This window comes from Schistocerca cancellata, chromosome 10 (genome assembly GCF_023864275.1).
Source record: "Schistocerca cancellata isolate TAMUIC-IGC-003103 chromosome 10, iqSchCanc2.1, whole genome shotgun sequence".
Classification (NCBI taxonomy): domain Eukaryota; kingdom Metazoa; phylum Arthropoda; class Insecta; order Orthoptera; family Acrididae; genus Schistocerca; species Schistocerca cancellata.
In genome coordinates this window covers 101,580,978-101,592,599 of record NC_064635.1, presented here as the reverse complement: position 1 = coordinate 101,592,599, position 11,622 = coordinate 101,580,978, and the positions used below count along the sequence as shown (strand labels likewise).

Genomic DNA, 11,622 nt, shown 5'->3' with positions numbered 1-11,622 from the left:
GGGTAACTGAGGCGGAATAAGTGGAACCAACTCGCATTTGCTGAGGTAGATGGAAAACCGCCTAAAAACCATCCACAGACTGGACGGTTCACCGGACCTCGACACAAATCCGCCGGGCGGATTGGTGCCGGGGACGTGACGCTCCTTCCCGCCCGGAAAGCCGTGCGGGCAATTAGAACATACTTCGCACAGCCAGCACATTTATTTAACTGTTCTTTTCATGCTGCATAGCACTACGTAACTACGAATATGAAGTAGACGGCTTCACACTTTCAAAGAAACAAAAGACAGCAATTGTTTCCAAATTTGCAGTGAACGATTCAGCTAAACATTACAACAGCTTCTGGTATTTATTCGTCTGCTGGAATGGGTGCTATAGTCACGACGATTCCTTGACAGTTGAAAACAGACACAGCCATGGATACAGCTATCGACGCTTTCGACAAAGTCAAAGTATAAAAGGCGCGCAGGCACAGTGCTTCGCGTACTCCGCCTCGCCTTCCGTATCCGCCTCCCGTCCCCCACGCGGATCCTCTATGATCTCATTCCTTTCCCCCATCTGCTCCTCTTCCTCGAACATATCCGCATCCTCTACACCTCCCGCCGTCTTGAACCCCCTCACCCCCTGGTTGCTCCTCTCCTCTCCCATCCTCGCCCCCTGCCCCGTCTTCACCGTTGTGTCCCCCCTACCCTCCATCTCTACACCCTCCATCTCCTTTCCCAAGGTGGCTTCCGTCAACTCCCCCTCCCGGATGATGCCCTCTCTCCCTCCATTTATCCTTCCTATCAACTCTGATCCTCCCTCCCCCTCCTTTCCTCTGTCCTTTCCCTGGGCTCCCTCTCCCCCCCCCTTCCGTCCTGTTTCCTCCCCACTACACCTCTCCCTACCTCCCTTCTCCCCCCCCAGTCCTTTTGTATTCCCCTCCTCTGCCTACCCCCCTCCCTGTCGCGTCTGCCCCCCACCCCTCTTATGGGTCCTCATCCTCCATCCGCTCCTTTCCCGGTTCCCCCCCCCCTTCGCTTTTACTCTCCTTTCCCCCCCTTTTTGTTTTCCCATCTCCTGTCCAGTTTCCCCCCACCTGCTCTCGACTGTGGTGTCACCTTTGCCGCCTTTTTCGTGCTGTGTTCTAGTGACTATTCAGTGTTGTGTTGCGAACAGAAACCATGCTGTCGCTGGGTGTGTATTTTATATATTTTGCGAACAGAATCCAGACTGTCGCCGTGTTTTTTTTTTTTTGTTTTTTTTTGTTTTTTTTTTTTTTTTTTCCCCTGTCTGCTCCGTATGTATTTTTATTCGCTTCATCATCACTCTGTTGTTTGTTTTAATTTCCCCATTTTCTTTTCTCCTTGTTACTCACTAAGTCCCCGATTTTATCGCCTGTTTTTTATTATTATTTATTCTCCTGCTCTTTGTCACAAAATCTGTAGGCTGAAGAGCGGCGTCCTAAGCTGCTGCCAGCCCGCCCCCTTCGGGGGGGAATTGAAATTCAATAAAAAAAAAAAAATAATAATAAAAAAAAAATAAAAAAAAGTGCTTCGCGTGGACGTGAAGAATATACAAATCAAATAACAGCATTGAGCATATGAATGAGGGTAGTTTCTGGGGGGGGAAATCGAAATTCAATATAGGAAAAAAATAGGGAAGTCATCATTGGACCGAAGTCTAAAAACAAAAGTATCAAACAAACAATTAATCTATGGGCGTCGTGGCGGACAGCAGACTGCAATTGTTCTCAAGGTGTCTGTGAGTGTGAACAGTTCCGTGGTAAACATATGGGCAGCTGTACAATACTGTATGAATCAGTTTTTAATGCCAAGGTGGAAGAACTACCTCACAGTTTTCCTAATTTTGTATGGTGAGCGGGGAAAGAGTTCAGCGTGCTATTATTGCAGTGTGTTGATGCGTTGTAAAATTCCTGCTGGAGGTGTGTATGTTTGAACTGTGATTTTCCCGCGGAAATGAGGCGAATGTGATCGGATACAAAAGTTGTAGGACTTTATATTGAAGCGGCAATGGGGAGGAAGAGGAAGGCGAAGAGGCATGAGGACAATCAAGGAATTCACCCTGTCACCGCTGATTTCAAGTATTTATATCTTATGAACAGTAGTTTTAATATTGTACTTTTCTGTTGATGAGATAAACAAAAAGCTTATATTCTGTCTATTTTGCAGCCATGAAATGAAATCTGTCAAGAATGTGCAGAGCTCTGGCAATACCATACACAGACCTGGCACGAGTGTACATAGCCCTGCCACGAATGTACATAGCCCTGCCACAAATGTACATAGCCCTGCCACGAATGTTTCCATCCAGCAACCGATCGCGCCGGCAAATCCGAAGAAGAAAAAGAAGGTAAAGCCAAAGCAGAAAACGCAGGTCACCGGGAATAATAATCAGCAGCTGGCAGCACAGTCTGCTCACACGCTGCAGTCATTGGTGCCGTATCCTCTTTCGTCAGTATTTGTGCCTTCCACATCTGGAGGAGCAGGTAATTGCAGTGCAGACCTTATTAGAGCCTCTTTGTAAACGAATATTTTAATGCAGATTTCTATGAAAACTTGTATAGTGAGCTCATTCATATCTGTTCATTCTTTTGCTGTGTCTGTATTTTCTAATATTTGCATTTTCTCTAGCGTTTTCCGATATTGATATTAGGTTGAAAGATGAAAATATGGTTGTCAGTTCCCAAAGCCAACTGCTGTGAATGCGGAATAAGGTTTTGGCAACCGATCTGTAGCCCAGCCTAATGACCATGTTTGTGCCCTGTTAAAACTACTATGCCACATGTAAAGCAGTTTCTGTTATGAAAGCTAAAATTGCTGTGTGAAGTCAGAACACATCTATTACACAATGGCTAAGTCTCCGTCGAGTGTTTTGGTGCATGATATATTGTACTGCAAATGAGCCCGGTACGTAACTTTTCCCAAGCTTTGTGCCTGATAAAGTTTCCATTTTCTGACCCTCTGAAATTCAAGAGGGGAAGGTCCAAGAGAGCAATGGCTGTTTAATGTTCAGATGCTTCCATCTGCACTACATCAGAAGCTTAAACTGTAACAGGAATAAGTTTGTTTCAGATTTCCACAACTTTTGTCCAACTGAACCATGCTTGCTGATTTTCTCATCACATGCTTCACTGGTATCTCATTAGCTGAGCTAGAAATATCTGAGTCTTCTATTACTCATTTATCAGATTCATACAGAAATTTTGAATGTAATCTGTAATAGTTGAGTGGAGAAAATCTGTAACATTAAATTATCTGACAGGGAAACACAATGAAGCATAGTGTAGGATAGTGATTTATTCATTCGAGGATAATTTTTACGATGATATAAAATTATTCAGTTTAAGACAATGGGGTGTGAGCTGTCACTATATTTTGTGCCCTGTTTTCCAGGTGTAGCTGGAAATTACATGGAAGTGCCTATGAGGAAGAAAAAGAAGAAGAAACCAAAGAGACTTAATAATAAAGGAATTCACCCTGTCACTGCTAACTTCAAGTATGTGTATATTTTTAACGTTGTTTATTAATATGATTCTTTTTTATGATGATATAGAAAGAAGATTATATTCTGCCTGTTTTATAGCCATGTAATGAAGTCTGGCAAGAATGGACCAAGCCCTGGCAAGAATGTACAAAGCTCTGGTACGAATGTGTGTGCCCAGCGACCAATAGTGCAGCAAAATCCAAAGAAGAATCAGCAGGTAAAGCCAACGAACAACACACAGCCCACTGGGAAGAATATTCAGCAGCTGGCATTGAAGTCAGCTCACACACCAGTGCTTCAGTCTAAGGAAAAAGCACAGCCCCCCGGGAAGAATGTTCAACAGCTGGCATCGCAGTCACATCACACACCTGTAATGCAGTCTTCAGTGCCATGCCAAAATTCATCAGCAACTGTGCCGAGCAGATCTGGAGGTGCAGGTAACTGCTGAACAAACATTATTTGAGTCACAGTGTAAAAGAGTGTTTTAATCCAGATTCATATGAAAATTTTATAGGTGTCTTATTTCTATTAAGCACATTTTTATACATGCTTTTGCTAATTCTACATTTTCTGATATTTGGCTTTTTCTGTAGTGTAGCCCTAGGCTGACATTAGGTTGAAAGGTGATAATTTGGTTGCGGGTAGGTGATGCTAACAATTGTGAATGCGAAATTGGGATTGTGGCAAGTGATCCGTAGTGTAGCTTTAAGTCTGTGTTTGCGCTGTGTTAAAAGCACATTGCCCCATGTAATACATTTTTGTTATAAAACACTAAAGTGACTGAATGAAGTCAGGACACCTGTATTATTTAATGGATAATGCAAGTAAGTCTGATACTTAACTTTTACCGAGCTTTGTGCCTGGACAAGTTTGCGTTTGCTGATCCTCCGAAGTTAGAGGTGCAACACCCAGGGGTCGACAGAAACGTCCGATCCCACGCGTCGGCTTTGACCCGTGACGTAAGGGTGTTGTCGTGTGTGACGTCATGACGGCGTGGAGTTTGGTTTGAGTGTGGCGTGTTTGTAGATGTCGTCGTGTTGTGGTTTGTTGTGCTCTCTGGTGGTATGTTCAGGGTTTTCGTTCGTGCAGTGTAATGGGCTCATATTTTAACTAAAGTTCAGTCTTGATCACACCATTTGTTTCAATGAAACAATGAAACCCATATCATTGAAACATAAATGGTGTGATCAAGACTGAACTTTAGTCAAAATATAATAATCTATTGATCACTGTATTCCAAAAATGTTTACCAAAATTGTAATGGGCTCAGTTTGCATTTGCTCATTATCCAGAATTGTTAGTGTGTCAGCTGTGTTTGTAGTGGAATTCGTTTCAGTGAGTTAACGATTTTGTGTGAAGGTTAATTTAGTGTTCGCTGTACGTCGTGTGGTAATTTTAGTAAAATTAATTGGTTGTTTTTGTTCAGGAATGGATATGACGGATAAAATTAAGTGCTTAGGTCAAGGGAAGTGTTCGATCCAGATGTGTGGCTGTGTATGTTGGTATCAGGAGATGTTTTTGAGCTATATAGGCCAAGGGACCTGTTTGATCCTAATGTATGGGATCGGGAGCTGCTGTTGAGCTATATAGGTCAAGGGAAGTGTCCGATTCCAGACGATATTGTTTAGTGGTATTTGGGGAGTTTTGTGGTGTCGGTTTTTTCGTCTTTTTGTGCAGTTTTGTATGGGGGTGTGCGTCTAAATTTGTTTATATTTAGTTTGCCCCCACCCGAAACACTCCATTTCCCGCACTTGTACCGTTAGTGTCATTACGCTTCTTGTGGAAAGTGTGTGTGTTTGTTTTTCGATGTATATTCGTCCTCACAATGTGTACATAATGACTTTATATGCGCCATATTGGAATCGTGGTTTATGGTTGTTTCCGCCACATCTGTGACGTCATGGGTCAAAGCAGACGGGCGGGATCGGACGCTTCCGTATTACTGTTTAACTGTCAGATGTTTTCATGTGCACTGCATCAGAAGCTTAAACTGTAAGAGGAGTAAATTTGTTACGTATTTACACATGACAAGTTAATCTCAACTTTCGCCCAGCTGAACCATGCTTGCTGATTTTTCTCCCATGTGATTTGCTGGTGTTGCATTAGCTGAGCTAGAAATTTCTAAATCTTATATTAGCCACTTACTAAATATGTACATAAGTTTTGAACAAAATCTCTGATAGTTGAGTGGAGACCATCTCTCGAATCAAGAAGTGCCAACATCAGTAACTTAGAAGAAGATATCCTCAGAGTAGTGAAGCAACTTAAAACACTTAATAAATGTAAGTCTTCTGGTCCAACCTGTATATCAGTTAGGTTCCTTTCAGTGTATGCTGATGCAGTAGCTCTGTACTCAAGTCATTTACAACCGCTAGCTCGACATAAGATCCATACCCAAAGACTGGAAAGTGGCACAGGTCACACCAATATTCAAGAAATGCAATAGGAATAATTCACTAAATTACAGGCCCATATCATTAATGTTGATATGCGGCAGTATTTTGGATCATATTTTGTGTATGAACATTATGAATTACTTTGAAGACAATGGTCTATTGGCATGCAGTCAGTGTGGACGTCATTATTATGAAACACAATGACCTCTTCACTCACATGAAGTGTCGTATGCTATTGGCAAGGGATTTCAAATTGATTCTGTATTTCTAGATTTCCAGAAGGATTTTGACACCTCTCGAGTTGCTTCTAATCAGTTTGCATGCTTATGGAATATTATCTGTTGTATGACTGGATTTGTGATTTATTGTCAGAGAGGTTACAGTTCTTGGTAACTGACAGAAAGTCGTTGAGTAAAACATTCCCCAAAGTAGTGTTATAGGCCCTCTGCTGGTCCGTATCTGTATAAACAATTTAGTTGTTTGTGGAAGATGCTGTCATTTATCATCTAGTAAAGGCATCGGAAGATCAAAACAAATTGGTAAAGATTTAGAAAAGATATCTGTAAAGATTTAGAAAAGATATCTGTATGGTGCAAAAATTTGGAACTGAGTCTAAATAATGAAGAATGTGAGGTCGTCCACATGAGTGCTGAAAAGAATCCGTTAAACTTTGGTTACATGATAAAGCAATCAAATCTAAAGCCGTTAAATTCAACTAAAAGCCTAGACTGTGTGTCAATAGACCATTGTCTTTGAGAAATTACGGTTAGGAACAACTTAAATTGGAAAGAACACACAGAAAATGTTGTGGGGAATGCGAACCAGACAGTGCATTTTATTTGCAGAACACACAGAAGATGCAACAGATCTATTAAAGAGACTGCCTACACACCACTTGTCCATCCTCTGTTAGAGTACCGCTGTGCGGTGTGGGATCCTACCAAATAGTGTTAACGGAGTACATCAAGAAAGTTAAAAAAAAAGGCAGCACATTTTGTATTATTGAAAAGTAGGAGTGAGTGTATCACGGACATGGTACAGGATGGGGGTGGACATCATTAAAACCAAGGTGTTTCTCATTGTGGCGGTATCTTCTCACAACATAGCAGCCACAAACTTTCTCCTCGAAATGCGAAAATATTTTGTTGACATTGACTTACAGAGGGAGAAACTATCATCATAATAAAATATGGGAAAGATATAGTTGCTCATTTTTTCCACGCATTGTTAAAGAGCAGTATAATAGAGACTTATTGTGAAGGTGGTTCGATAAACCCCTTGTCAGGAACTTAAGTGTTATTTTCAGAGTATCCATGTAGTTGTAGATGTAACACACCTGATGTGGTATCATGATGAAGTGTAGTACAGTAATTTATCCATTCAGGTTTCATGTTTATGATGATGTATGGTTAGTCAGTATAGTACAATGAAGTGTGAGCTGCCTCTGTCTTTCATGCACTGTTTTCCCGGTATAGCTCTTATAGCTGTAATTAACATTATACGTGTAATTAACATTAACAGATTGCATTAATCAAACCCAGCACTTGGTGCGATGGTATGACGTGCTATAGCATAGATACAATCACTTATGGTTTGCACAGACAGTAATTTTGACAGCAATCATTGCATTTCTGACATTTAAAAATTGGTGGATGGACCCTATCTTTGAGGTCTAGCGAATGCAGTATATGTAACAGAAAAACGTAAGTTAGCATATTACTCACACTGTCTTGATCTACCCCAATGCAGTGAGTGTTTGGTGGTTCCCTGCCAGCACATTTTTCAGCTCTGTCTCACACTGAAACATTTGGTCATGAGTTGCTAAGTGGCCAGCTCACTACTGCATGTGAGGCCCTACGACTGATAAACTTGGCGTAGAGCTGTACCAGTCTGGAATGACATACCTTTGTCATCTGAGCTCAGTTTGACTCAGTGCCCAATGGAGGTATAAGAATTGTTGGAGCCACAAGAGGTGGTAATTCTGTATTCTTCCAAATCACAAATATAGTCACATATTCTTGCCAATATACTATACATACACAATAAGTAAGACTTCATTGTTTGCTATCATTCCAGATGTTGCTGTTTTAATGGTTTAAACCAGACTGATTTCTGTGTTTGTGGCCACCTTGCAAGTGTAACATAAACCATTCCAGTTAACATGGTTGGAGCGGAGCAGAGCAGAGAGTTATCAGTGCCTGTAAAGAATTTTGAAGGGTGTATCATAATTAATGGTGTAAATATGTACAGTTGAAAGCACACAATACTAGAAGCAAAAAGATCTCAATAAATGGAGGTCCGTAAATGAACCATTTGTAAGATAATTGGGACTTTCTGCTTATCACCCACTTCTTATGTCGTCTTTGTTTACATTGTCAAGACGGAGTTGTAACCAGTATGGATATGACAGTACAGTACACAGTCAGAGTGCAACTTGTGTCATTTGTTTGTTGTGTTTTACGAGTGTTGGTGGTAATGTTATTCATTCCAGTAACGAGGATTATGCGGGTATGCATTTTGTGTACAACAGGACTAACAGCAATGCATGGGAGTAAGTGCTTGTACCAAGAAGCATGCTCTAGCCCAAGGCACACTGAGGCCGGAATGATTATGAGGGTGCATCGACCACTCCGAGAAAACAGGAGCTTTGCACAAGCTGTGGGAGTGGGTTGACCAGCTTGAATTACCCCTGTTCTTGAATATGTGGTGTTGGAAACAATCAAACACACACCAGTATTCTTGCAGGGTGTATACGACCCGGGAGATCCGGGAAAAACCAGGGAATTTTTTCATCCGGGAGAAAACCGGGAAAAACCCGGGAATTTTTTAGAATTCCTGGAATTTTTCATTGTTTTAGTTTTCAGCTAATTTTTTTTTTATTTTGACTGGTAAGAACCAACACTCTAACAAAGGATATTATTGTATCCCGCTATTGCAGAATAATACTGCAGCAACAAAACATGAACGAGAGGAAAAAAAACGAAAATAAAATTTAAGTTGCAAAGGAAATGCACCGTATAAAACAATAAAACACAGTGCTTATACAAGCGTCTGCCAACAGCAAAGTGTATCAAAGGCTTTAGGAAGACTATGCAATGCTTCCTAACAACAAACTGCCTCCGATGACCGTGACGTGACAACTGTTAAAATTAGATTCGTTTGAGCAGTGGGGGAGGGGGGGGGGGGGGTTTGCGCATGCGCAGTTGAGTCGTATATGAGTAGTACCTTCTTTCGCTTCTGGTTACAGAAGTACGGCTGGGCGCCACTACTTAATATTGCCCCGGTTCGGAAACATAGTAAGTCTGGCGCTGATGCCCAGAACAGTCTGAGTTGTGGGGAGATGGATTGTCTCCACGTGACCTGTATTTACGTTCAGTGATTTTGTTGTTCCCTCTTAGTTTTATTGCTCTCACGTTAAATGATAGCAAACGGAGTTATCAAATGAATTAAAATACGTTCGCATAATTACGGAAGGCTAAAATATGTTACTAGTTTTAGATTTTATTTCCACCTTCCTGACAGTCAAGCATTAATTGCCTTGTAGAACAATGAAGTTATTTTTGTTGGTTTGCTAAAGAGATTTGGCTTTCATTAATCTTTTCTGTTTTATTTGAAACGAAGTGTTTAATTTCACACTATTGGCTAGTTTCAACTGTTCGCTGCCTTTCAAGTGCACGTATGGCATTGTGCCATAATAAAGAACCAAACATGAGATAATAAAGTACTGGTACTCCAAGAAAATTTACATACGAATCTGGACATATGAATGTGCATTTTAAGCCGAATTATGCTTTTAGCATGGTTCACGAAATTCCGATGCTCTTGAAGTATCCTCTGATGTCTTGTTTCTTGTACGACATAATGTAAGATCTTTTAATGTTTTACACGTACGAACATATGGGCTTCCTGAGTCATCGTAGCTGCGTAAGCGCGGTGACGCCTATTATCTGGCGCTTTCTTCCAACTGCTGAAACGAACATATTTCTAACAGGTCGCGGGAAAATATTGCGAATGGCGTTACATTCAAACCAAATTTCCTTTAACGCAAGATTAAATATGTGCGAGAATGTACGATGAATTACTTAAATCACAAAACGTTTGACTCTCATTTAAAAATCAGATCTTTGAGGACGACCATTCAGAAGAATTTCGAACCCATAAGATCAAACATTTACGTCGTTATTAAAAATTTTACTGGCACATTTATGTGATGTATCTTAAAATGTAACACGCGCGAAAAAGATCAACATTATATGTGGAAGCTTAGCATCTCTTCCAGCTTATTAATCTTAGAGACCAATATTATATGTGAATGCTATGTATATTAAATTAAACCATGAACTTTTCTTAATTGTGTGTTCACGCTACTAAAGAGTGATCTTGCTATTGGCTTACTTATCACGTGTCCGTGCTGTCATCAGCTGGCGAGATCACGTGACAGTGAGCTATGACTGGCTTACAGAAGCGCCTCGCAAACTCGACTGCAATGCTTCGGAAAGTGACATGCGGTGGAATTCAAATTTATACCTTCGTAATACGGAAATATGCAGCATACATGTTGCTGCACATCAAAGGTCTTTCAAAATGTCGGTATATAAAAACATAAACATTCAAAGAATTGATGAGTTTTACAGTGCCGAGAAGAGTATACTGTCACTTAACACAGAAAAAGTGTATTTTCACCTGGGAGAAAGTGTATTGTTAACCGGGAAATCCAGGAAAAATCCAGGAATTTTTTTTCCTTGTCCACGTATACACCCTGTCTTGGCAAGGGAACTTGCTGCACTAATTCCTGGCAATCGTGTTTGGAGAATAACTAATTGTGATTCAATGCACCTTACCACCTCCAGTGAGTTCTGTATTTGTGAGGCGGACTTTGTTTCTTTATTAATGTTGTGTTAGTGGATGCAACAACAAGCTATGGGCAACCCTAAATTTGACAATAACATGTTATTTACTGACGAAGTGGAGTCCACTCATGACAATGTGTTTAATTATCACAATTCTCACGTTTGGAATCATCTAGGCTCCAACCCACATGCTGTGCATGAGTCTCTACATGAGTGATGCAGGGGTATTAGGTGACCATCTTATTGGGCTGGACACATTAGCAAACTAACTCGATGTACTGAATTACGTTCAGTTTCTTTGGCATCATCTTGCAGGCTTGCTGGCGGATGTTCCCCAGAGGATGTAGTACATGCTAATGGGGCACCGGCGCATTTGCCTACTATGGTGAGATGACATCTAATGCGCCAATATGGCCACTGGTGGATTGGGCGAGGAGGTCCTGTGTCATGACCTCAAAAGATGACCTGATCTGAACAACACAGATTTCTGTGTTTGTGGCCATCTTAAAGGTGTAACATAAGCCATTCTCGTGAACATGGTTGGTTCAGAGCCAAGAATTTCAAAATGATCCAGGCGTATTTGAAAGGATTCGAAACTCATTGTGGCGACGGGTTCAGATCTGACTCTGGCTTCAAGGATGACACTTTGAACACCTCTTTTAACTAAAGGTACATTAATATAACTGTTATGTTCATTCAGCACTCCTGCACCTCTAGCAAACTCTCTCTTATAACTTTTTTTTTATTGTTGCACAGTATTGTTACCTTTTCCTAACTGGGATGGCATTTATGCAGAATGAGGTCAATGGTGGCTGGTAACTAGCTATTAGTTTGTAATGGTTTGTTTTCGGATCTTTGTTTACTGAGACTTTTCTGCTTGTAGCTTCAT

The 11,622-nt window shown here is 41.0% G+C and overlaps 1 protein-coding gene across 2 annotated transcripts in view; it reads left to right on the top strand.

Annotated features, from left to right (window-relative positions):
• The first annotated feature begins 1,538 nt into the window (after window positions 1-1,538).
• Window positions 1,539-11,622, top strand: part of LOC126106855 (nuclear RNA export factor 1-like) — a 164,029-nt gene continuing 153,945 nt past the window's right edge. Inside the window, exons 1-4 of one of the 2 annotated variants that reach the window (XM_049913250.1) lie at window positions 1,539-2,084; window positions 2,173-2,489; window positions 3,397-3,499; window positions 3,587-3,924. In XM_049913250.1, coding sequence (XP_049769207.1) covers window positions 2,014-2,084; window positions 2,173-2,489; window positions 3,397-3,499; window positions 3,587-3,924 — 829 coding nt within the window. In that variant the 5' untranslated portion in view covers window positions 1,539-2,013. Of the gene's footprint in view, window positions 2,085-2,172; window positions 2,490-3,396; window positions 3,500-3,586; window positions 3,925-11,622 lie in introns of those variants that run through there. The other variant, XM_049913251.1, reaches the window with a different exon arrangement.